At 30.8% G+C, this 27690-nt stretch overlaps 1 protein-coding gene across 26 annotated transcripts; it reads left to right on the top strand.

The window, feature by feature from the left end:
• Positions 1 to 286: 286 nt before the first annotated feature.
• Positions 287 to 20589, top strand: LOC106683577 (ankyrin repeat domain-containing protein 65). 26 transcript variants are annotated; one of them, XR_010843808.1, is made up of 6 exons: positions 1637 to 1760; positions 4807 to 4935; positions 6408 to 6452; positions 7731 to 7778; positions 12188 to 12336; positions 18475 to 20589. XR_010843808.1 is itself a non-coding variant. In XM_067048835.1 (5 exons), exons 3-5 carry the CDS (start codon positions 6435 to 6437, stop codon positions 18904 to 18906), a joined length of 498 nt encoding a protein of 165 aa, XP_066904936.1. In that variant the 5' UTR covers positions 1646 to 1760; positions 4807 to 4935; positions 6408 to 6434; the 3' UTR covers positions 18907 to 20589. The 26 variants fall into 26 exon arrangements, 16 of the variants coding, with proteins under 16 accessions (XP_014280615.1, XP_014280620.1, XP_066904937.1 ...); XR_010843809.1 differs by lacking the exons at positions 1637 to 1760; positions 4807 to 4935 and adding an exon at positions 287 to 573; XR_010843810.1 differs by lacking the exons at positions 1637 to 1760; positions 4807 to 4935 and adding an exon at positions 1213 to 1262.
• Positions 20590 to 27690: the final 7101 nt, after the last annotated feature.

Raw genomic sequence — 27690 nt, 5'->3', positions numbered from 1 at the left:
ACTCACATCCTCCCTTTTTCTCTATAATCCTAACCTTACACACTGTTTGTCAGTCTATGGTTTGATTGTCACTCCTTGACTGACCTGTAGAAGTACCTTAAAAGACACCGTCGGTGTAGTTTTTTATGCGTTTTGTTTAAAATGAAAATCATACCTAAACATTAGGAAAATCTCGACAAAAAAAAGACAACATACCTGCATAAGATAAAATTTAATTGAATTTAACCAGAATACTCAATAATTAAAAATTTAACAATACCGAAAAACACGAGAATCATATCAAATGCATTCCTGTATTTTTTTTATAAAATGAGAACAAATTGATCCCCAATGATCAATCATTTATTATGAACTAAATTTGCAAATATACGAATAACAATGAAAATTATGAGCAATAAATGAACACAGTATGTAAACTGACGGAAGTAGAATGGCTGTGCTATTCAGAAACCATTAAAAAAAAAAAAAAAAAAAATGATGCCATTACTCAAGGTCTAAGTCGAGAAGAAGAAGCAAATAATAAGTTCATTAAAACTGTTAATCTCAAAACCAAGAAGGGGTATTCCAGTACAAGTACGTGATTTTTATATTTTGGTTCCTAGAATTTCATCTATTACGCCCGAAAATTACTTATAACAAGCTAAGACAGGTACACATTATTAAAATAATTTTACTCACTCCGTATTATCTGATATTAAAAATCCGAACAACACCAAATCCAGGCTTATCCAATAACAATAAGGCTAGAGACAAATTTCGCAAGGCAATTGGATCAACTTAAAATGAATTTAAAAATATGGAAGGTAGATGAAGAATTACATATACACTGCGAGGATCTCATGATAGGAAAAATAGTATAAATAATGTATATACCAAGAAATAACCCAACACCAATCACCTCCCAAGCACGAATGCCACATGACTACTAAAGTAATGTGTAGCTAGCAATATACCACGTGGGAGACCGAAAACAGATGGACAGACAAAATTGATAATTTAAATTCAGGTCTAGAAACAGTAAATCGAAAACAGATCAAAATGACCAGAAGTGAAAAAAAAATTAATTAAAAAAAAAGAATATAACGTAAATTATAATAAAACAATTTTTCAAAACATAACCGATGCATGTGCATACTTAATGGTTCAAAACATCGATGGTTATTTGTATATTTAATTATTTTAACCCAATTTTTTTTAGTAACAAATTCATTTATTTTTAAAGTAGATAAAAAAATAAAAGCAAACATCTGCCAATTTAAAATGTAAGTTTCGTAACAGATTATTTTAAAACAACAACCATAATTGTTAGTTACCCAGATTGACTTAGCATTTGTTATTGTAAATATTATATAATAATTTATAAAAGGGAAAAATGGTTTTCCGAAGTTTCCAGGTTAGATTTTTATGGGATATTTCTTTTTTTTTTTAATATTATTTCTATTGCAAATAACCTTAACCTAACTCTAGTTCTGGATATTATTTTACAGCTATTTATTTTTTCCCTTTAAGAGATATTCCTTTTATTCCATTAATCTGTGGGTTATAAATAAAATATTTCTTAATCGTATTATTTGTTAAAATATCATAAATATTTCGATACTGCTTCATAATTAAACATTATCACATCAAAGTGGCCGTGCACTGCAGTACCCAAGTATTGAACGATTGGTTTGTTTTGATGAGTAGTTGAAGTCGTAGATGGGTTATTTAAACTTTTGTTTTTATTTTTATATGGATTAAATTTACTTGGCCTTTGACCAGTAAGTATATCTATTGCAGTATTGTTACCTACAGTGACTGTGGAAGTTGTCGTGGATTTTATAGAAGTAATAATTGCCCTTATAAAAATATTTATTTACATACATTTATGTATTTTAAAGTCAAGACAGTTATAGAACAACAAATTTTCAAAAAAGCTTACATTCTCTTCCCTTTTTCTTTACATCGCATCTTGGTTTTTCAGATAATTTAAAAGTTAGCAGTTGTTTCTATGAATTTGTTTTGAGGTTCAATTACATTTTCTTATGTAGTAATCAATTTTCAAGTTTAAATGAGATGTTTTTTTAAAAATACAATGTTCGCAATTCCATAGTTTCTAATTCAAACCTCTTTTATTTATATTATTCTAGTAATTTTATGATATTGATTAAGAACGTTTAATTAAATGAATTTTTTTGATCCATCAAATATATCTTTAGATTAATCATTGGGTGAATTTATTTAAAAGCTGGATTAAACCTTCTACACTCTTTAATCAGGTGTATAATGCAGATTTGTATGTTATCATTTCTTGATAATATATTGTTTCCTGTACTTTGGTTTCTTTGTTGTATTTATTCTAACTTTTTAAAGTTTACTATCCGTTTATTATAAGGATTAATCAGAGGTTAAACTATTTCTTATAGTGATTTTGACCCTAAGAAAAAAAAATAATACTTTTCTTGAATTATTTATTAGGAATTGGTTTATTTATTAATTAATATTAATAGCTTCAACACTCAAATACCTTTTTTGATATAAATCATTACTGTATGACATTCATCAGATTGAAAACATTGATGTAGAGACCACCAGTTGCTTATGGCCAGCCAAATCACATCTGGGGCCTGTTTGATAATAAAAGTCAATAGTATAACTCCATAAATACAAGTACATAAAATAGAAAGTGCAATCACTAATACATTTTGTTTCATGATAGGGATGACTATTAGTGATATTAAATGAGTTTAAAAGTAAAAAATTATCTGGCAGAATGTTGTAAGTCAGTGAAATTGTACCAACTACAAACATAGTATTAGTTTGTACTTTATTAAGAAACAGGGCTCTGGTGTTTTATATATCAACTTTTAAATGGTATACAATTTATCAATGAAATATAATTAAAAATAATTTATAAACCATAAGTCGTTAATTTGTTTATTATATTTTATCTTGACTAATCCTGACTAATTATTTGAAATTACGTTCACACTTAAACATTTATTAATAAATGGAATATGGTCCAGGTGCAGTAAAAAAAATAAAACTCAAATAGTGATAACTTATTACTAATATTACTATATTTATTACTAACATTTATTAATAATACACATAGTCAATCAGTGAACTTCCAGTAATTAATATTTATACTTTAATTTTAATTTTTATTTCTTGAAAAGGTTAATATTTCTTAAATTTAATTTTAATGAATTATGATGTTTGTCACAATCACCACCCTGAGAGGCAAACAAGTAATCGATATCATCTCTATCATTTATACTGTTTTAAGATTAATTACAGAAGTTGTATAAAAGAAATTATGACTAAAACATTTTTTTAAAATGTTTATATTATTTATATATGTATATATAGTTGACCGTAAAAATTGATATACAAGAAGATGGTCAGGGTTGCGGTCAAAAGTGAAACAAAAATAGTTTACAACTATTTATTTTCCGACGTTTCGCCCCACTTTGCAGGGCTTCATCAGGGCTAAAAAGATACAATGATAAGAATAAAAATACAAAGATAAGATACAATGATAAGGTATCTTATCTTTGTATTTTTATTCTTATCATTGTATCATTTTGTATCTTTTTAGCCCTGATGAAGCCGAGCAAAGTGGGGGGAAACGTCAGAAAATAAATAGTTGTAAACTATTTTTGTTTCACTTTTGACCACAACCCTGACTATCTTCTTATATATGTTTATATTATTTGTGTAATAATGAAATACTTAATTTGTGTTATAAATAAAATATTTAACAAACTTGAAAGAAAGAAATATTTACAAAATATTCATTTCTTAGTAAATAGACTCTTTTTCTATTTTTCTGTTCAATGTTTCTAACCGTACTGTAAAAATTATAGAAAGAGGTTAAAGGATCTATGCACTTCGAAATGAATATTATGCAGAGAACTTTGTGCACAGTAATTTTAAAGTTGTATAGTTTTAGATTTATTCTCTGAGAGGTATTTTGATGTTTTTTCCAATCGAATATACCTTTCAAAGTTGTAATTTTTGTTATAGCTTGTTTATATCATTTGTAATATATCCTTGTCAGCACTATTATTTATTGCTTATTATTATATATTTATTTTTAATATTAAGTTTGATTAAAGGTGTTTAATTCTGAACTACATGATGACAACTCAAATTACAGGCATGAAATTTTTTTTTTATTTTAAGTTAGCCAAACTAAAATGGAGATATTCACTTAACATTCAATGTGTAATGTTTGGTTGAAGTATGAATGCTCGTTTATGTTCAGGATGTTCTTTATTATTCAGTGATCCTCTTGAAAATATAACAAATTTTTGTTAACTACCTTATAATGATGTTATGTTTGTTAACTACCTTATATATATATATATATATATGAGAAGAAGCTTGGGGGTGCGGTCAATGAAGAACCCTAACGCTGACACTGTTACTGACTTTATTTTAAATTAAAATATTCATATTTCTTTATTTGTTTTGGATTTTATAGCATTATATTTTATTTCTTTTTTACTGTTATTTTACTTACATATTATGTTGTAATTACCCATATATACGTTTTATTTCCCACTTTTTTCATCACTTTATTGTAAATAATTTTCATTTTGTGCATATATTTACTAGCTAGATTTTTATTTGTATTTTATTATTTGTTCTTTCTTCTTAATTAATTTTAATATTACTTTTCTCATACAGGCTTTATCTAATTATAATACTTAGGCCATAGATGTCTTTCTACACTGTTAATGTATCTATAATATTTGTTATTTTCTAATCTTTCTGTGTATCTTTTTATTTATTGGTAGTTATCTTGTTTTTTGTTCTTAGCCCTGATGAAAGCTTGAAATTATAGCCGAAGCGTTGGCGCAAATAAATAAGTTTTAACTTATTTGTGTTCTTTACTGACCGCACCCCCAACTATCTTCTCCTCATTCAACTACCTTATACTTTTAATAAGTAATTTTTTTTTCACTCAAAAAGTTTCATTAATTTTAGGTATTATATGGATGAACAATAATTTAGGTTCATTTGACTGAAAGAATTGTGCAATTATTTAATGAGGTGAAGTAAAAAATTCTTCTATTAATAACTTTCTTTAATTACTTTAATTTATCCATAACATTTTGGGGCCATCACCCCATCATCAGGTAGACTTATGAATAATATTTCTATGATTTCAAATTTTGTATATTATCTATTCTCCTTATATAGTCTTCTTTATAGAATAGTCTATAATCATAGACAAATATTATAGAAATATAATGCTTTAGGGAGAAACTTATTACATTCACTCCAATTGGAGTGAATGTAACAATAATGTTTGTTTAAAAAGTCTCTCCTTATTGAAAATATGCAATTAAAATTTTTAATACGAGTATACAGCAAAAATTACTAACTCCATAGAACCGAGGTTCAAATCCAGCTCCTGGGGTACATCCAGCCTCATTAATTGGGGAAGGCATGGCGAGGTGAGCGACCCCCTGTATCTAACGCATAGCTCCTGGTCCTTCAGGTAGGGGGTTGGCCTAGGCCCTATGGCTAATTACCCTATTCTGTAAAAAAGAACTTATTACAAAACCCAAACCATCCTCAGAAAATCAGACTCTTAATATGGTAACGAACCCGGCCTAGAATAAGGGACTGCATATTGGATCTTGGAATGATTCAGAGCTTATAAAGACTAGGGGCACCCCAAACAGTAGTGAATGAGGTAAAACAGTACAGAATACCAATCAGAGCCATAAAGGGGGTAAGATGGCCAGAGGATAGTGAAACCACAATCGACGGCTACACATTGTTCTACTCCAGTAGAAACACCAAAAATGCAACAGATGTCAGTCCAGATAGTTACATAGTCAGTCCAGAAGCAAGGAAGTCAGTCATGAACTTCACCCCAGTTAACAAGAGAATAAGTGTATTACAAATTAATTCCACGATTATTAATAATGGTTTAATAAAATTATTTATATTATTATTGGATTAATATAGAAATAATGATTATTGTTATTTCTGTAGAGAAGGAGAATAAATAATGAAGAAAATTTGAAATTATAAAAATGGAAATGAGGCCTCAAAACATTATGTATAAATTGAGGTAATTAAAGAAAGCTGTTAATAGAAGAATTTTTTACTTCATCTCATTGGATGAATAATAAATTTAAAAATTTTAAAAAAATTTCCACCCTTTCACTATTAGCAGAATTTTTTAATAATTATTTCATTATAATTTCTTAATTTTGGATAAACAGTTCATTTCAGTTAATAAATGTTCTTGATCAATAAAAATTAATTTTTTATGGATGAAATCATCAGTTAAATAAAAATATTTAGGTACTAATAACTTAGAGTTTTTTTAAAATGTTAGATATATGTGTATTGAAATACAAGATTACTCATGGAAATATCTAATAATCCTGATGTATTTGCAGGACTATCTGGCAAATTGGGACTGTAGTATGGACACAAAAGCTGAGGTATAAGTGTTATACTGAATATTAGAATAAAATTGATGTTTAAAATTTTATTTTTCCTTTCATTAAAGTCATAATTCCTTCCATTTTGATGGACTAGTCTCTAGTATGCTTTAGTTATTAAAGCTTTTGTTTTTTGTTTCAATAAAAATTTAATCTATACCGAAAAAAGTTACATTTTTATATTAATGATAGTTATTAAGTATGTATTATTATAAACTAGAAGAGAGCATTTATGTTACAATAATGAGAAAAATATTTAACTATTTCTATACCTCAGTTTGTGTTGATACATAAATCATATTAATTAAAATGATATTATTTTATTTCTATTCTTTTTTATTCTCCGCTTCCTTCTATATGATTACTCGCAATTGTGATCGTACCTTGAATTTAAGTTGATTGAAGTTAACAGATTCAACACAAGTAGGTCCTTTAAATAGCTTCTTTATTAAAATGCTTCATACTTTACGTTATATAATTTCCGAACAGGACAATTTTTCTTATATTTCACTTAAAAATTATACATAGTTTTTATAAAACAATGAACCTTTATATTAAAAGCTTTATTTCACTGTATACAAACAACTGAGCAGATCAAACACAAAGAACGTATTTTCTAGTTTCTAATAGTTGCCAGTGAGCACTCTGTCATACTCCCCTTCTTCCTAGTTAGGGGACTTCTTTCTATTAGAGGGAACCTGGCATCTTCCTGTTGCTGTGAACCCACTCTGTTACTTCGTTCGTCTGTAAGATGGAGCACAATTCTATTGGAGCTTATCGGTAAACTCAATGGTTCATAATTTGCTGCTGTGCGTTTAGTTGCTGTGATCCTTGATGGAGGTGATAGTAATATTGAAGACTAATAGGAAAGGAAAAAGAACTTCTATGGTAGTCAAACAGATGCGAGCTAGGTGCGATTTTGTACTATGTGACAAAAATATAGTTTAATGACTTTTTTGCCCTCTATAAGTTCATACATTTATAATTATAATCATAATTTAATATATAACTAATAACATTTATTTTAATAAGAATTTGAAGTATTTACCAACAATTATTGTAGGCCATTAAAAAAAACTTATCATTGAGGACCATTGATTTTTTAAAAGTCTAATCAGAGTAATTCTACAATTGTAAATAAACTTAAAATTTATTTAATGTGATGAGATTTAAAATTAATTGTATTTTCTTTGATTTATTTATTTTTAATAATCCCCACTTTATTTGAAGTTTCAGTTATGCCAATTTTAATTCAGTCTATTATTTTTTTTCCTGAAGGTTAGGCGTTTTAGTGGAGCCTATTCATCCTCTTATGCTATGTCACAAGTAAGTTGTGCCTTTTCTTATTGTCGTGTTAATGAATTAAGAAATAATTAAGGAATATATTTATGGGTTAAGAAGTATTTTTTAAGTTTAAGTATGCAGATTAAAATATAAAATAAATATTGTTAATTTATTTTATTCAATCTAACGGTTGTTAGAAAATAACTTTCAATTTTATAATACACATTTATTAGGCTCCTTCTATAATTGACATTAATTACATATCATAGCTTAATATTTTTCTTAATTTAATCAGACATAAAATACTGAATTTAAAGAAAAACAAATTTTGAAGTCCTCCAATTAACACTTACCCACCAGTTTGGTAAGAAGTTAGCATTTCTTACTGGTACTTATACTGGTGGGAGTAACCAATTCAGCAATGGGACTTAATGCTCTTTTTCTCTAACCAATATTGGTCGGTGATTGCCATCAAACTAACCATATTGGAAGTGATTGTTAAGATCTGGCGCGAAATAAAAATTAAACGACCTGAGTGGTAATTCAACCACTCCAAACCGAGCACTTTAGGACCCTTACCCCAACGTACTTGGCCATCTAGCATTTACTAACTACTCTAACCAACTTTCCATTATATTGATTCATGGCATTTGTAAAAAAAATGTATACTAATAATTATTGAAAGTATAATAGAACCCCGACTAATCATTACCATCTTCAGATTCAGATTAACTGAAAAAAAATATATGTATATAGAGAAGGAAGCGGATGGATTTCGTAATAATGAAAATTTTAAGAGATTTTTGCTTTTAAAATTCTGTAAATATTGAAAGTTAAAATAACAAAATTTTTCAAAAAATGATATTGTATGTCATTATTTATTCTACATTTCTGTTAATACTTTCCTTTAAAATTCCTAAACCTCAGATCTACTGGCAAAAATGGTAACCAGCCATTACTCTAATTATAAGATGGTTGATTAATAGTTGTTATACTGTACTTGTTTTTGTTAATTAATTTGAAGAAGATAAAAATATTTTTTAACTTTTTAGAAAAGCAATATTCTTCTATTAAATATAATTTTTTTGTTAAAAAGTTTTTAAAATTTCCTATTGAACAAATAATGGTCCTTCCTTAATTAATTCTTCACTAGTTTTGGATGTTTTAGGGTTTCATTTGTCTATCTTCAGTATTACCATACAATTTATTACAAAATATTTGTTTTAATTTTAATTAAATTATTTTATATTGCAAAGGGCAAACCCATCCAGCGTGGACCGCTCATTAGACAGGGTAGAGGTTAAAATTTATTCAAGTTTATCAGCAACATTTTAGACTAAGTACGAGTCAGGTATGAATAGTATATCCTAACTAAATTTTTTATTTGTTCAACAAATACTGGGTAAATGAAAAACTTTTTTATATTTCTATATAAGCCACCAGAACACCCATCCTCTTACCGTCCTATCTCTCTATCACCGATCATAGGAAAAAAACTCATTTTGAAATGACTGTGCTCCATCCTAGATTCCAATCATATAATCGCAGAAATAATCACCAGCTTGCATTCTTGAACATCCTACTCCACTATCCAGCAATGTCATCGTGTGTTGGACGTTGTCTCATCTTCTTTGGAATGCAGAATGTACTGCATGGGAGTCTTTTTTGATATTGAGCAGAATTTTGATCGAGTCAGGCACCCGGAACTGCTTTACAAACTCGTCAAATTCCTACCTCCTACATATTTTCTCATCATCCATTCCTTTCTCACTGATAGGTTTTTTTTTTTTTTTGTTTTTTTTCCGGCCAAGACTCCCATTGGAGTCCTATACTGCCTAACCATGGTTGGTGTGGTCAAAGTTCTTCATTTTGTGGGACCGCCACGCAATGAAAAAAGTCGACGTCCCAGGCCGGATTCGAACCGGTACCGCCAATAGACATCAAATTGGTAAGACTGTGTCTTAACCACTGAGCTATGGGCGGCCCCACTGATAGGTTATTCAAAGTAAACTACAATGGTTCTTAATTTTCCCTCTTCTCTCAAACCACTAGTGTTTCTCAAGGTAGTATCCTCTTTCCCATCCTCTACACAGTCTTGACCGCTGATATCCTAACACTATTCTCACCACGTATGCCGATGACACATGTGTGCTCGCAGTTAATAATAGCCCTTTGATTGCATCCCAAACTCTCCAATCCCATATCACAACCCTCAAAGAATAGTGCCAAAATTGGAGGATAAAAATAAATCCCATCAAATCACCTTTACTCTTTGTTGTAAACCTGCCGACTGCCCTACAGTATACTTTAATAATGTTGCTCATACCTCTGTAGAACAGATCCGTTGTCTGTGACTACATCTGGACAAACAACTGACTTGGAATCCTTATGCAAGACTGAAAAGACAGGAAACTACGTCGATTCTGACTATTACAGCACTTACTAGACAAACAGTCTAAACTTCCAATCCATTACAAAATACTGATCTACATCTACCCAATATTGTAAGGCCTATCTGGACATATGGAGTCGAGCTTTTGGGATCCACTAAACCTTTGAATTCCTCTCGTATCCAATCCTTACAATCCAAAATCCTTTGTAAAATCTTTAATGTTCCATATGTATCCGATCTAACCACCCAAACCCACTAGTTTCTAACCCTGCCTCCTCATCCATTCCTAAAAATCCTCCAAGGCGCCTGAAAAGAAGATGGTCTTGAAACATGAATATAAAAACATTATTAGAGTGCTACCAATGGATAGTTTCTTTACACGCCTGTATCACTCCATTATAAACTTACAGCAAATTTACTGAATTTATTATTATGTACAGTGGTAAATCTCGATAAACATGTGTACATATTAAAAAAAAAAAATCTGTATCAATACTGTAGTTATCAAGCTAAATTTTCAGACAAGCTCCTATTCGTTCTTGAAAATTGACTGTAAATGATTCGGGGGAATTTTTAAAAAAATTAATAAAACCGGCTTGAGTCACCCCATCATTGGAGTGACTTGGACCACCTCGCTCTTTTTTCCCCAAAAAGTCAATTCATTTCATTCCTGGTTCACTTCACCCTTTTTTTTCTGTTTCTGGTCTTTTCCATTGTATAATGGAACTATATAATTTTTTTTTTTTTAATTTTATAGGTTCATATAGTAAAGTTTTTTGGTCGAAAGAAAGAAAAAATTGAGGAAAATTTCATGTTTTTTTTGTCCTAAATTTACCTCATCATGTTCTAAAAGTCAAGAGAATCAACTTACAACATAGAAAAAGAAAAAAATTCTCATACTTTGGTAAATGGTCTTCTCAACCTTTTCGTACACACCAGCATTTACATTGTAAATTTTAACAGTTAATCAGTTGAAATTTATGTGAATATAGAGATTTCCTCATGCGACAATTCTCTTCGCCTTTGAAGATATTTAAATAGATAGTATCTTAGCGCTTAAAAACATTGATCTTCATTAAATAAAATGGTGGTTGAAGCCATCCCTTCCTTGTTCACAGCTTGGAACTCTCACAATTTCTAATTAAATTAATACGTTTAGAAAGAAAACAATATATAGACAAATTCTATGTAAATTATACACAAAATTGCTTACTAATTTGGCAGCAGATCTTCAAGTATCAATGCCAAACCTCACTTTCTACACATCCATTTATTATAACCTAACTTATGGGTACCCAATTTATGAGGCTGGGTGAACCCCTAAGGGCCTTACAGGGCTGACTCACGGTTACATTGAAACAGATTAGAACCTGGGTCCTTAGAGCTTGTAGCATAGTGCATTATCAATGATCTACCCATTCCTGCATAAAAATTTGTAAACAGTATATTACAGTAATTTTATTAAAATTTAAAGCAAATATGGCAGGATAAATTATAGGGTATACTACAGATTGAAAAATGTAACCCAAAAATCTCCAAAAGGAAGTTTAGGCTTACAACGTTTATAATTGACAATTCCTATTGTTTCTCCAAATTATATCTTAATTCTCTCTTATTATTCATAATTATAATAATTATTTCTGTTAATTTTAATTATACATTTACTGGTAGATCTTTGAATTTGTGCATGTTATTTCTTTATTTTAAAATTAAAAGTCTGATTGAGGAAGGCAAATAAAGATTTGAAAAAAATTGACGAGAATAAAAATGCTAATCAAAAGATGTTATGGATATTGGAGTTATTCTGATACAATACGATGCTATTTTTCAATGCAATTTATTTATATTATATCCATTATTTAATTCTAATTTATATTTTAATTGTTCTTGTATAAATTTTGAAATTAATTGAATTATGTTGTTCAGATTAATTGTATTGTAAGTTATCTATTTTTTTTTTTTTTTTTTTATGTACTTTCACAGAATTAATAAAGAATTTTTTTTTTCTTTTCTTTTTTTTCTTTTTCTTTTATTTTCTTTTTTTTTTTTTATTTCTGAGTTTTACATATTGGAGTTTTTCACCGTTATTAGTGGCAGGGAAGGCTAAACTTCATTACAGGTTGCCTACATTTTCTAATTACCCACTCGATGCGGAAACAACAGGAGAGGGCGGGAGATCAGGCGTGACGAGTGGCTTGGATTGTTAAGGTAGGCTCAATTTCCGTGATTTGGGAACAGGTGCCAAAAATCTTGATCAAGGTTGTTTTTGATGCCTTCTTTAGTGGAATTGCTTTTTTATCTTCTTTTTTTTTCCCTGTTTTTCTCTTTTATAACTAAATATTACTATATTCCAAGTATAAGAGAAGTTTGTAATCTTTGTTAATATTTTAATTACAGTTTATATAATTACATCTTTATATTATAGACATATTATATTTATAACTATTTAAATATATGGTATATTTAATATTATGATTTGTTTGTTATTGACTGTTGATATTATATGAGGAGAAGATAGTCGAGGGAATGGTCAGTAGAGAACACAAATTATTTTTTTATATATTTATTCTTTTCTGTTCTATTTTTTTCATAATTTTAATATGACCATTGTCTATTTTCTTATATCTTTTTTATCTTCTTACATGTTAGTTTGAAAGGTTATCCAGGTCAAGAAAGGTACAAAAATAGTGAAAAACTATTGAGTAACCAACTTTCACCCCATTTTGCAGGGCTGTGTTGTAAACAAGATGCAGACATTTTTATAAACGATAAAACAATTTGAATGTCCAGTCTGGTCCTCTCTCGTCTAAATCTTCCTCTTCACTGTTCTTTTTCCTGGTCTAGTTGTCCTGCTCCTAGTCCAGGAAGGTCCTGCACCTACTTAATTGGACTCTGATCCTTCCTCAAAAACTGTCGTTTTTGTTGTAACACTTAAGAATAGGTAGATCTAATAAGGGAATGTGGCAAACTAAACACAGATGTGTATACATCCAGGAACGCAGTAAAAGGTTCCTACCTGAATAGGAATAGGGACAGATGGCGAAAAACCTTAATAAACGATATATTGTTGTAATAATAGCTAATGCCTCGATACATAGCAATATATAAATATGATGTGAATAGAGACAACAGAACAGAGCTGTTCAACCTATTCATTTGAGGAGCCCTGATGAAGCCCTGGAAAGTGGGGCGAAACGTCGGAAAATAAATAGTTGTAAACTATTTTTGTTTCACTTTTCACCGCAACCCTGACCATCTTCTTATATATCAATTTTTACGGTCAACTATACATACATATATTTTATGTCTTCCTTCCTTTTATTTATATATAATTTTCTTATCACTTAATTTTTACATAATATGTATCCTACCTTAATTTACCTTATTTTATCTTATTGTTGTAATATTCTTTGTTGTTTTTTGTATCTTTTTAGCCCTACAAAATGGGGCGAAACGTCGGACATTAAATAGTTAAAAACTATTTGTTCTTTTTTGACTGCCACCCTGACCATCTTCTTATATTTAAAGTTAAACAGTCAACTGTATATATATATATATATATAATATTTAACAAATAATAGCTGTAACAAATAGAATATAGTTAATTAATTTTTGGCTGTATGGTATAAACCAATGCCACCCATACAGCAGAAAAAAATACCTACTTTTCCTACTATCTATTACGACCATGCGTAATTTAAACTATTCCATCTTCCAATTTTTTATTTTACTTCTCATTATATTTAATCTACTTAGTTGCTTTCTATATTACTTAGTTACTTATATTATTTGTTGTATTATCTTCTTATTATATAAGTTTTATTTTTTATTCTTTATTGTTGTTATCTTGTTTTGTTTTTTTTACTTAGTCCTGATGGAGGTATGAAATTCTGGCCGAAATGTTGGCACTAATAATATAAATTATACTTATTTTTGTTCTCCACTGACAGATCCCCTGACCACCTTCTTCTCATATATATTAATATTATTAGAATGCCTATTTTTATTTATTATATATTTTTTTTATTTTTAGTTTAGAAACTAACAATGAATGCTTCCTTCATAAATGAAAGAAGTTCTTTGAAACTTTGAACAACTATGTGTTTCTGTTTGATTATCGAAATTGACCAAAGAATAGTCAGATCATTGGTATATTAATTAACATATAAATCATGGGCTATAATAATGTTGTATATTACAGTTTTCAAACTGTGGAAAACAGACCAAATAATAATTGTTTTTTGACAGACTAAATATTAATCTTTTTACTAAGGATGTCCTTTTTGTTACATACAACATTATGTGAACAGTATTATTTAAACACAAACTTTACTACTGTTTAAGTAATATTTTCTTGTACTTAATGAAATGAAATAAAATGTAAAATTGTAACATACAACATTATTGCCTTTAAGTCACGAGGCATTGTCTGACCAGTCTCTCCAAACAGGTCTCTATTATATTTTTTTTTTCACCCATTTGCTAATGCTGCGATCCTGATTGTTATGGTTATCATGTCTTGATATCTCATATATAGAATTGAAGATCTGATTGTACTTTATGTGCTGCAAAACCATACCATTCAAAGTATACAATTTCTTCATGGTCATTATATGCTAATCGATTTGTCTCTTTCTGAAGAATAAGAGGAATATATTACTGATTCTGTTAGATAATTTGTTATTCACTAAAAATGAACAAAAGGATTTCAGTAAAGTAGATGAAAAAAAAATTGTTTTATAAAAAAGCTAATCATATTCATTTTTCCGATCATCTGAAACCTTTAAATAATGTAGATTTATTTTCCTTATAAGGATGAAATATTCTTTACACCTGGGTGAAGATTGGTCGAGTCCTGTGGAAGTTAATGAATTTTTTGGAATTTTTCCATGTATGCAAAAAATTTTATTTTCCGAATCTTCAGAAATTTGTATTAATCTGTTTCTTGAGAGGCTAAAAGTGAATATGAACTTTGTTTCACTCCTAAAAAATCTTTTACTACACTTACATTACAATCCTTTAGGTTTAATTATGTTAAATATTAGTTTCAAATTGAGAAAAAATTGTCAAAATTTTTATTTTATACCTTCAGTTCTAATTCTTTTAATTAGATCCTGTTTGTGCTCTTGGTACAGTTCATAGAGCCCTAAAACACTCCCAAATTTCGTGTAGATCGGTTGATTTCTGTTGAAGTTGTTTCTATTTTTTTACCATTTATTTTTATTATATAATGTTATTTACCACTATATATACATGATAGATATAATTAATTTAATTTGATTGGATTATTGCATTAATCCAATTTCTAAATTACTAAATATAGTAATTTATATCAAATTTTCAATTGTATTCAATTAATCTATCTACATTCCGAAATCTAGTAATTTCAAAGCATTGCCCGGTTTGCTTGTACTTATTATATAAATAGAGAAGTATGTTTTGTTTTTTTTCATTGTGCTCCCTTTGAAACTTTGTCTGTCAAATTTTTGTTTGGTGTTTTAGTACAAGTTCCCAAGAGGAGAAAAAAGGCAGTTATCTCACCCCAATTTTTGATTACTTAAATGAAAGCTATGTATAATTAATGGACAAAATTGATGAGTCTGCCAAGTATAGGTAGGGGGAATAAAAAATGGCGGCTGTTTCAAAGCAATAAAAAAAACTCATTTTTCATTTGGAGCTCTATATCATAAAAAGTAGGAACAACACAAGAAAACCTAAGAGAACCTCATTTAAAGAAGAGTAAATTTGCTAAAATATGAGCCCTAATAGAGTTATTTACGTTAAATAGTTTTTGAGACATAGGTTTTTAAAAAGCAACATTCATAAAAATGTTGTATGGGGTGTACTGAAAGATCAGTTGTTAGTGAATTTATTTTTGAAAAATTTATATCTCAAAAATCATTTGACGTACAGATGTCTATTAGCACTCCAATTAAAGCTAGTTTAATGAGCTATAAAGTAGAGTTTATCTTTGTATGATGTTTATCTTCGTAGGAGTAATAGTTTAAATGAAATTCGCTAAAATGTATTGATTTATAGGTCTTCGGACAAAAAACTATTACCCCTACGAAGATAAGTGTCATAAACTACTTTATAGTAAGTTAAATTTCCTTTATTTTGAGTGTTGGCAAACATATGTGCGTCTTATGGATCTAGTGATATATTTTTTCAAAAATCCAACATTTTATACAAACAACTAGAAACTAACATTTTGTGGGTTTATTTTATCAATTATCATAAAAACTACTACTCCTACAAAGATAAACATAATTAACTATTTTGTAGTAAATTTAATTACCTTTAATTTGAGCTTTGGCAGACATCTGGATGTCCAATGGTTTCTAAAATGAAGTTTTTCATAAATCAAACTTATTATCCGTTCGGATTTCATAGTTTATAGTTGTTCAACTATAAGTCAATTTATTTCAGTAAATTTCATGAAAACTACTATTCTTACGAAGGTAAAGGTCATAAAGTTCTTTATAGTCCATTAAACTAGCTTTAATTTGAGTGCTAATAGATATCTGTACATCACATAGTTCCTAAGATGTAGATTTCTCAAAATATATTGATTTTTAAGAAATTTTGCTTTTTAAAAAGCTATATCTCGAGAACTATTGGACGTAAATAGCTCTTTAGGGCTAATATTTCAAAAAATTTACTCTTCTTTAAATAATGTTCTCATAGATTTCCTAGTGTTGTTGGTAGTTTTTAAGATATAGAGCTCCGAATGAAAAATTAATGTTTTGAAACAGCTGCCATTTTTTATTCCCCCTACCTATACTTTTCAGACTCATCAATTTTGACTAGTAATTATACCTAGTTTTCATTAAAGTAATCAAAAATTGGGGTGAGATAACTGCCTTTTTTTCTTCCCGGCTCTTGTACTATTTGCTTTACACATATGGTTCGCGCTGAAAATTCTGGCTGGATATCATGAAAAAAAACTGTGTGGAAGTTTCAATTCATTTTGAAAAAATTACTACTGAAAGTTATCATATTCATCTAGAAGCTTATAATATACATGTTCTTTCTCAAAATAATTGTGAACATTGTTAAACGCATCAAAAGTGATGATTTTCAAGACAAAGCAGGTTCCAGGATTAGTGAACAAGTTTCAAAATATATAAATAATTACGCAGTGACTGTGTTACGACTAAAGATATCGAATGACAATCTTAATTAAATTTGCTTCAGTATGGGATGTAAAAAAAAAAATATTATGAGCCAAAGTCAATAAATTAATCAATGAAATATAAATATTTAATAATAATTGTGATGATATTTGTAGTTTAAAAGAATTATATAAATAATAGCATTTTACTTACCTAATATCTGAAACTATATTTTGTATCATACTAGGAAAATTTTAAGTAAAATATGGTGTTTTACAAAAAAAATATTGTGATCCAAAATTGATGTGTTATTTTAAAAAAAAATACAAATTTTTTGTAGTTCTGATATTTTCCACATACAAAAAAAAAAAAGAATAATGGCATTTTAGCTATTTTTAGAAGAAAATTTAACTTTTAGGGTGTATTTTAATATTAAATTATATAGATTAGTTTATTGATTCATTATTGGATTAGTGTTAAATTTCTTAATTATCATTTGACATGGTCATTCAAATTAAAACATGGTCATTAGAGGTAGAAGATGGTTGTTCAACATATTAAGACATTTAAATTTTCATTTTGTTTAGCCCAGAATACAAAAATATACATTTTTTCCAACATCTTAAACCCAAATTATCCTCCTTTTCTCTCCAATTTCAAAAATTCATCCCCAACTTATAAATCGGCGAAATCACAGGAACAATCCACTACCACAACAAAAATATTGCCTCTCTGACTCATGTCCTAAAATAATATGAACGACATTTTAATCTCCTGAAGAACTTCTGCACGTTTATCTCCGCCATTTTTACCACAACCGATCACATAAAAAATAACAGCTCATCTCAAAATTTAATGATATCTTTCAAAAATCTCTAATTTTATCCCAAAGGTAACAACAAATAGGTCCACCACATTTCTTCTACTGATATCCCCCCAAATGTTTGCAATATTCTAAGCTTATGTCCCTATTTATCTAGTCGCTACTATTCACTTAGAATTATCCCTGAAAAGCTCACCAATTTATTTTTTTACTGTTGGTCCAAGAAAAGTGAGCACGCATGCTTTAAATAAGGTAGAAGTTCTAATGTACTCTTATGTTACATAGTAAGGTTGTTTGACATGATTTCTTCTGAATAATTTGATTTTTTTATATACCTAATAAGTAGTTTAATTTAAGATACTTTTTATGCAAGTTTAGCGTATTAAGTTTCTTTTTGTTTTATTGCAGATAGATGGTTTGAGAAAAAAATCTAATGATGGGCACGGATCTAAGAACCTACACAACAAGAAACTTTCTTCCAAAAAGGTCAATAAAGGTTCAAAGAAAAAGAACGTCTCAATAATGCAGTCAGAGGCGAGTATCAGCAGCCATAGCTGGCAAAGCGTCACTGAAAGTGTCCCTGCCGTGCCACAGCGGCCTAACCGATTGGCTGCCATGCTAGCGATTACAGGAGCCGATCTGAATAGCAGAGATGGTGCTGGACTGACGCCGTTGCACACAGCTGTCATCTGGGGCCGTCTAGACCTGTGCCAGTTACTGTTAGACAGTGGTGCAGATCCTAATTCTACCGACAGTCTCGGACGAACACCTCTACAGCTGTCTACACAGCATGGTTACGGTTCTGTGTCAAGCCTTCTCATTTCTAGGGGGGGTCGTTGAATTATGGATGATCATTGATGTCTGCGTATCCTTCTTACCATATCAAAATGATAACTTTCTACTCCTGACATCATATTATTCATGGCTCAGTTATTGTCTTTCCGCTCAGCCATGATACGCAGAGGGCTAAGGTAATTCAAGTGACCTAACCCAACCTTGATACCTGAAAATAAGGACTTGCCTACTGGTACTGTCTCACAGTGCTTCAACTTTTTTTTTTTTAGTTTTAGTTTCAAATTTTGTGAATTTTACATGCAAATCTAAGAAAAATGAATCCAAATCCATTATTATATTGTAAAATTCAAAATCAAAGATTTCAATCAGTACTGTATTTGGATCCTCGGTGATGAAAAAGTCTTGTTGCATATAGACACATTTTCATTAGAATCAATCATATGTAGAATTTAAAAAAGTTGCAGGTGGACACTTTTTACAGATAACAAGAGACAGATCTGGTCCCTTAAACCACCTCAACTCTTTGCTTATCATGGCTGAGCGGAAAGACTATAATGATTATCGCGATTATTTTCACATCGTTTTCATTTTAAAATCAATAATGAAGTATCGCATTAATGGTTTGATAAAATATTTTCTCATTGGGTTACAAAGAATAAGAATTTATGTAAATAAAAGTTTATTGACAAAAATGTCTCGATGATCATCATATATAAAGATCTGTACTGTGATATTTTAATACAAATGTTCTTTCCTTTCATGTTTTAGTGTTTTTTAATCAACAAGTTCTATTTATTTAACTTTACTAGGTTTACTCATTACCATTTCTTCTTTATAAAAATGACATGTTTTATTTTTTTAATAAATAAACATAAAATATTTTTTAACTAAAAAATAAAATTGAAAGATTTGATTAAAGTATTTATCTCTTAGAATCAGTTGAGTTTTTTTTTCTTTAAATCACTTTTACCTAAATTACCTGTATGTCTTTAAGAAGTGAGAAGAAACTTGTAAAATTTCTTCCATATTGATAATGCTTTTAATATATTTCTATTTAAGCAACTTCAAACATTTCCTCTTTTCGTAATCGAATGTTTACTACTTTTTTCAACACAAAATGAGCCATGAATGAATGTATTGTTTATGTACGATGTCACGGTCTAAAGTTAAATATGTTGGAGGCCGTTGATTTGAAATTAAGTAAATTTATTGTTAGTTTTTGTTTTGATTCTTAAGTTTGTATATTTTTTAATTTTTCCCCAGGTGTTAGTATACTTGAATGGTAAGACTGAAATATAAATTTCTCAAAACTTTTGACTTTTGTAATGTGATGTGTTAGTGAGTGTAACTAAATAGCTATAACGCAACGGTTACAGAAAATCTCTAGTCCATTCTATGTGTTAATTAAATGCTTTTGTTTCATGATAATAAATATTTTAAGTGTGATTTGTCTCTTATAGTAATTATCAGTCTTATCGCAGTTAACTGTGAACTTTGCAACCTGGCATTTTTTATAAATATTGTATAAGTTTGATTTAATAATAGCTTTTATTTCTTTTTTAACTTACTTTATTTTACTTTTATTATTTTTCTAACAAATAATTTTTTTAAACTGTAGATAAAATGAAGATGAATCATTAAAAAGACAAAAAAAAACAAAAACAAGCTTCTTAAATGATGCTGTATATAAAGTCTGCTGTATTATAATAAATTGTTCAATCCTGCCTACATTTTTTATGGGTTAAGGAAAATTTGTATCCATTACCTTTTATTTTTTAGTTACCAAAAGAAGAGTGAAGTTAATTAAAAGTGAAAATAATAACATTATTCAAACCTACTTCCTGATGATAGAGCCCTACAAAAGCCTGACCCACAATCCTAAACATTCTTTGTTACCCTGGATAAATCTGCAACCTCTTAACTCCCTAAAAACAGTTTTTCCATGTTATCTTTCCGTAGACACCCTCCTTATTCTTCTTCCTCCAGATCTACCTTCCAAAAGTTTATTGGGAGTCCTATCCAAAGGGCTGCACTCCACGTGTCCCAGCTTCCTCAACTGTGATGAAGGACACCAGATCCGGTTCCTCAGAACATTTATCTTATCCTCTGGTTCTCACAGACAGGTCAATACATTTTTCTGAGTACTTTTCTTTCCTAATTCTTTAACATCCTTTCACATTCCTTCGTAAGTACTCATGGTTTGCAACTGTTCTTCCTTAGTAACTGTTTTATATAAGATGGCCTTATTTCTGTTGTTGAGACCTCTTTGTTTTTATGGCTTTTGAAAAGAGAAGACAATAACTATTATTCTAGCAGTTATTCTAGCCAAAATATATTCAATTTGATCATCTCTTGTCATATCATCGGCTTGCCATCTTGAAAATATGGCTTCCAAAATTGGCAGATTCTTTTGTTCTCTCTCATAGACTAAATACATTAAAATTAAAAACTGTACCGCAACAACCCATGAAGAGTCCGGGGTTCAGTACTTTGTAAAGAAGTATTGTTAGTAGATCAATGGTTGCGCAAGGAGGCGATTTGGTCAGAATCCCGCTCGACTGCCAGATTTTCACCCAATTAAAGATACTCAATTTAAGAGGCTGGGTGGATCCCAGGAGGGCTCCAGAATTCACAAGAGTTGACTCACGGCTACAGAAAACAATTTTCTGCCCAGCCGGATTCGAGCTTGGGTCATTGGAGTTAGCCCAATCGTGCCTTACCCCAGTGGCTACCCGCACTCCCAGACTAAATACACGGAAACAAAATTTTCTTTCAGCCTTTTCAAATCTCTCCAATGCCTCAAATTGTGCTGTTTTTGATCTAGCAGATGATACCATGTCACCTATATAAGCTAGATGTCTTGACAACTTACTATAATTCATTCCATTAGGGTAGGTCTGAATAGTATGTTCTGCATATTTGAGGGCTGGGTTTAATAACAGTTTGGAACAGTTGGTCACCAAACCTAATTCAGTTTCTTCTGCTGAGGTCAAATGCACTTTGCCAAAACAAGCTCCCCATTAAAATTTTTTGACAATGTCCAAAGCTGGTGTATTCCTTTAGTGCAGTTACATATCCCAAGTACTATCCATTTTTTTTATTCCATTGAAAGATGGATTGCCAACATGAGAACTCAGTCGACTTAAAAAATAACACAAACTACTACTAGTCGGCAGTGGACTTGTTAACATTGTCATGGTGTGTATAATTAATTAGTTCTGACCCCAATTAAAGATGTGAGGTTCTCTATACTAGAAGAGCTGATAATACATATTGAGTAACTTAGGTAGTTGAATAGAAGATGAGTTGAAAGGCTGTGTTTTATGGGAACTAGTTGTAAATCCTCGCAAGATGGGATAGCAAATCCTACAGGAAGGAAACTTCACTCTGTAGAGAACTATCCTATAGGTCGTGAAGGGGATAGCAAGTTCTATAGGAACTAACTGTAGGTCCTTAAGACAGGAAGTCAAGATTTAGGAAAGAGGAGAGATCAAGAGTGGTGTTATATAAAAGTAAAATATACAGTTCCAAAAATAATACTATAATGTATTGATCCATTATGTATATTTTTACTTCATTCAGGGAATTGAAGGGGAAATTCTTTGGATTATCAGGTTGTTCTAATTTGTCTTTGGAGGTATAGAACACCATCGAGATCTAGGAAGTTAGCTTTTAGTGGATCAAAAGACTATTGTAATCTTTATTGATTCAAATAATAAATTCATGAAAATTACAATGTAAACCGTGGTTACTAATTTGTACAATCAAACTATTTACTAGAAATAATACTTATTGTTCCGTTCAAACGGAAGACTTGAAACAACCACAATAATATGGTTTGGTCATGCCAGCGTCCCATGTGACCGAGAAAACAAAAGCACTCACTTGCTAGCAAGCCTTGGCCAGAGGCAGTCATTTATTTTTTTCATCAATATTCTACTAGAAAAATGAGTGAATAGAAACACCTTGAAGTGCCTCCCGGAACAGAGGAGGAGGGAGGAAATCTAGGGATGAAGTGAGGATAACCGAGGCATGGAGTAAGTTCAACCAATCAATATAACTCACACCATCATCAGTGTCATTAAATCCATAGACCCATTATTGACAATTAACACATCTGTTGTTTCGACCACCCCCTACTTCAACTGTAATTTATGAAATAGATTTTTCGTTATTTAATTATGTTTTATTTATCACTATTTTATACAGTCCACTAAAATCAAATGGTACACTTATATCAATTCATTGTGTATGTGTGTGATGATGGTAGTTCACATCTTAGTAGGTAGACTGCTTCAAGTAATAGCTGGATTGGTGACCAACAGATAGTAGCATGGTTGCAACAACATTGCTACTCATTCACCTATGCTTCATACTATATTACAACAAAGCCCTACACCATGTCCTATTGTTTTATACCTTTTTTTATCCACTTCATATACATTTGACTACAGCCAGATGCAGAACTAAATTCAATCTTTGAAGTCCAACACGAAAAATGCGAGTGGACATTTTTTTAATTTCCTGCATAAATACAAAGGTTCCTTGCCTTAGAGAGTGAGGAAGAAAAAAATACTTATAATGAAATCAGCTATCTAAAAATAATGTAGGTCTAGGTCAGCCCTATATAGCAGATGCAGCCCGGTATGCATCCCTATGATAAAGGATTCTAGGCTCTTATAGACTCCTAGAATATGAGACTCCTTTATAGATCCTTTATAGAATCCTTATAGATCTTTATAGAATCCTTATAGATCCTTTATAGAATCCTTTATAGATTGAGAGTCCCTTTTAAATTTAGTTAGAAAGGCAAAAAGGTTCGATATAGAAGAATAAAAGTTAAAATAAGTCATTCCATTGGACTGTCTTGGGGTTGGCAAAAAAGACCAATAGTCCCACTTGCCGGACTTCTTCCCCCCATCTTTACCAGTACCAGTAATATATTAGGAGGACCAAAATCTAGAATTGTAGGTCAACAATTTTGACTGGATTTCGCTAGGAGCTTTGGAAAGTATTTCTAATATTTATTACTAACGCCTGTTGAACAGATTCAACTTAAGACTCCATCTTGACAAGAGAGTTACTTGGAATACACACACAAGACTGCAACGACAAGAAACTGCTCGTAGATTCCGATTGCTACAACACTTACTTGACAAACGCTCTAAACTTCCCATTCACTACAAAAAATTAGTATACACTACGATAATCAGACCAATTTGGACATATGGAATTGAGCTTTGTGGCTCCACCAATCCATCAAATACCTCCCGCATCCAATCCGAAATCCTTGATGCTCCTTATTACGTTACAGATAAACTCATTCACAAAGACCTTAACATCCCATTTGTTGCAGAATTGGCCCAAAACAGATATGCGTCTTTTCATTCCAAATTCCTTAACCATTCTAACCCATTAATTCTTAATCTTTCATCCCTGATAATCCTCCGAGGCGTCTGAAAAGAAGATGGCCACGGAACCTTCTAATTTAAATTAATGTTTGAAGTACCACCGATGGGTGGTTCCTTCCCAAGATTTTCAAGTGTATATGAAACAAACAACATATTTAATTATTGTATTATTTTGTACAGTTGTAAATTACATTAAATAAAAAAAAACAAGTCTTTTTTCTTAAACATTTTTTTAAAAAATGACTCTCTAAGTAGCGAATATAAGCAATTTTGAGTGTGATAACTCTATATGTTTTTCTGCAATTTTCGATGTTTGAAGTAAATCATAACTTTTTCGGTTTTTAAATTATAGAAAGAGAGCCCCCATCGTGTAATTATGTTTCTGCTTTCATTCACTCAAGAGATGAATAATACCCCATGGGTCTTTATTAGTTAAGGTCCCGACTTAAATTCACCATAAAAAGATGGTGATTAAATGTCAAGAAAAAGATAGACTTTACTTTTTAGTTGCCAACAGCGCTAGTGGTTTCCGTATATTAATATATTCCGTACATCTAAGATGAGTTTGCTTGTGGGTAAAGGAGGAAGAACGGTGTATAGTGCACGCAAACGTTCCCATTCTTCTATCTTCTCTCCACTCAGTAGACTGGACTTCCTTTCCTGGACGTTTTAATAATAAAAAAAGAAAAAAAGTGAAGGAACATTGTATTAATAAAAACAAACGAGGACAATGTTTATCAATAAAAAAAATATATTGTAGACTTTATTCCCGGTAGGAGGGTTTTGTTATGGTGAGGAGTTGAGAAGGAACTAGAGAGTGGGGTGCGTGAGCTCTTTCTTTGCTACAGGCAAATTCATTTTGGCGTACTATACCAACAGTAAAATATGCAACCTTTGGACTTAAAACTAGAGACATAATGAACCTTTGCCCATGTTGGTAACTGACATGTGGTGTTAGTCGATGAAATATTCTTATATTTAATACCATTGAAATCCTTCAACGCTAGGTAATTTGTGTTACTTAAAAAAAAAATTATGTACCATATGATTAACAGTATCTATCACTTAATAACTAAGAATGTGCTGTTCTCGGATGAAATTTGACTTTTTAAAATGTACTTTATTTTTAACGCTGTTTCTTTTCCTGGCCACATTTTATCCTTTGTACCTCTTATACGATCTGTCGAGTCTGTCGATAAACTGCTCTTCGAAAATACTGACCACACCGACACCTATGGCTTTGGAAGAAAAGCTCTGGGCATACACGACGTTGTGGAGCTTAAGAAGAATGAACGTAACGAGAAGAACCGTTTGTGTTCCAAAGGCGATTGTGGACGAGCTGGGACAATATTTTCAACCGCTATCTCTGTGTACAATAAACAGCCTATCAATAATATGTAATTACGAAGCCAGCCATGCTTCCTTGATATCGCCAATTCAATACCCCGATTCCTCGCTTGATGTTGTGCACGTTTCAATCGATTTCTCAAATAAATCTATGGACAATCCAAAGCCGATACTTTATTCTGCAAAGTATATGAAGAATGAATTCGTGATTACAAACACTTTTACTGCATTCGCTGAACGCGCTATTCAAAAAAGTATTATTTCATTGAATTTGGATTATTTCGATGTTCCTCTTGTAACAGTATGCGTTTGGATCAAAAAACCGAACTGGTTTCCTGTTTCAAAATACTTTAAAAGATCTCGCCTAAATTATTTTCGATACTCAATGAAAATCTTTAGGAAGTACTACCGCCCTCTGTTTGTTGCGATTGGAGATGTCAGGTGGGCGGTAGAAGAGTTAGAGAGTGAAGATTTAGTTACTGTGCGGACCAAGTCTGTTGGCCAATTACTGGCAATGATGGATGTTTGTAATCATACGATAATCGAACCTACACCTTTGTCTCTTTGGGCTGCTTTTAGGAACCATGGATTCAAAGTGGTGTACGGCTTGCCGAAGATGTGGGCTGATATTCTTTGGGGTGAGAAGGATTGGATGTTATTAAGCCTTCATCCTAACGGTTCATTCCCGCTTTACGTCGAACAAGATCAGAAGATGTTGAGCTCTCTTGATTTTTAATAAACAAAATATGTTCCAATTTTGACTTCCAAATTTTATACATATGATATTTATATATTGTTTATGCAACAATTATTTTTTTCAGACTTATGTCTCATGAATGGTGCTTCTAGTTATAGATAACATGTGTAAAATGTAGTTATAGGTACATATCAATCTAATGTAAGGTAGTGAATACTTCAATTCATAATATTCCTTCTTACTGTATATTACATTTTACGGATTCACACAGTAGCCTAGCAACGATTACACTTCATAAAGAGAGCCAATTTAATTTTAAGAGATTCACACTAAACAAGTGAGTAGGGAGCCCTTCTCCGGACAATATTGATACAATTTAAAGAAAATTTTAATATTTTAGGAAAGATTATACCTTCCGACCATGTAATGTCTCCTTAAAACGCTTATAGACTTTTCTGGTCATTAAATATTAGTCATGCTGAAAATTTATGCTAACCTGTACTATAACCTTCCTTGTTTATTTTCTTGGAGGAAGTAGTGTAATGGAGGGGATAAGCTGGTAGGAAAAGTGAAGCCAAAAAGGTAGGCCGTATAATGGCCGAGAGGTGTGGAAGAGAAATAAGAGAAGAATTCGAGTCACTGGCTGTATTTTTTCTCCGTTTAGATAACGATGGTGGATATTCTTATTAATATCAACGTAAACCTTACCTCCGTGAGCGTGGTCTTTCTGGCTTCACTTTTGGATTGAAGGAGAGTAGGATTATGTCATCTCTTAATTATTTCAGGGGAGTGGTATAGCCTACACTCCTTCAAATGGAATGTGAAGCTACGAAGAGTGGGGGTGAATAGTGGTGGTCTGGAACTATTATATAAGGAGGGTATGAACACATAATATGTTTCGTTGTTTGTTGTTTGAATAAAAGAAATAAATGTAATCAAAATTTAAATTTTAACACTGCCGTTTGTAAAAGGTAAGACATGGTGCTAGGTTATAAAATACAAGTTTCAGTATGGCTAATATGGAATTTTTTTAACATGAGAAATATCGAATCGGTATTATGTTACTTTAACTCCTCCAAAAAAGGCGGGATCAATTACTTCTTGACCAGACTGTACGTCGATAGGTATATAGGTTAGTTTATAATATTAACCGCCTTTTAAGAGGGTAAATTTCTTTGCCTTCAAGCTTACTTCTTTCTCGCTTTAGTTAAAGTTTAACTTTAAATATCGACATTTGGTCCTATCCTTTATACAGTGTTTACAGCTGACATCCCAACCCATCCTAATACTATTCTCACCACGCATGCCGATGACACATGTGTATTGTCGATGAATAATGATCCTTCCATTGTATCCCAATCCCACATCACCACC

Source organism: Halyomorpha halys, unplaced genomic scaffold (assembly GCF_000696795.3).
Source record: "Halyomorpha halys isolate HHAL.00 unplaced genomic scaffold, Hhal_1.1 Scaffold496.1, whole genome shotgun sequence".
Classification (NCBI taxonomy): Eukaryota; Metazoa; Arthropoda; class Insecta; order Hemiptera; family Pentatomidae; genus Halyomorpha; species Halyomorpha halys.
Note: the sequence above shows the minus strand (reverse complement) of the source record. Positions and strands in the feature narration are given on the sequence as shown.

Coding starts and splice junctions, on each gene's coding strand:
- LOC106683577 (XM_014425124.3), top strand. CDS start 1,373: ATGGTTTTCCGAAGTTTCCAG. Junction 6,453..7,730: donor GTATGGACACAAAAGCTGAG/GTATAAGTGTTA, acceptor TTTTTCCTGAAG/GTTAGGCGTTTTAGTGGAGC. Junction 7,779..18,474: donor CCTCTTATGCTATGTCACAA/GTAAGTTGTGCC, acceptor GTTTTATTGCAG/ATAGATGGTTTGAGAAAAAA.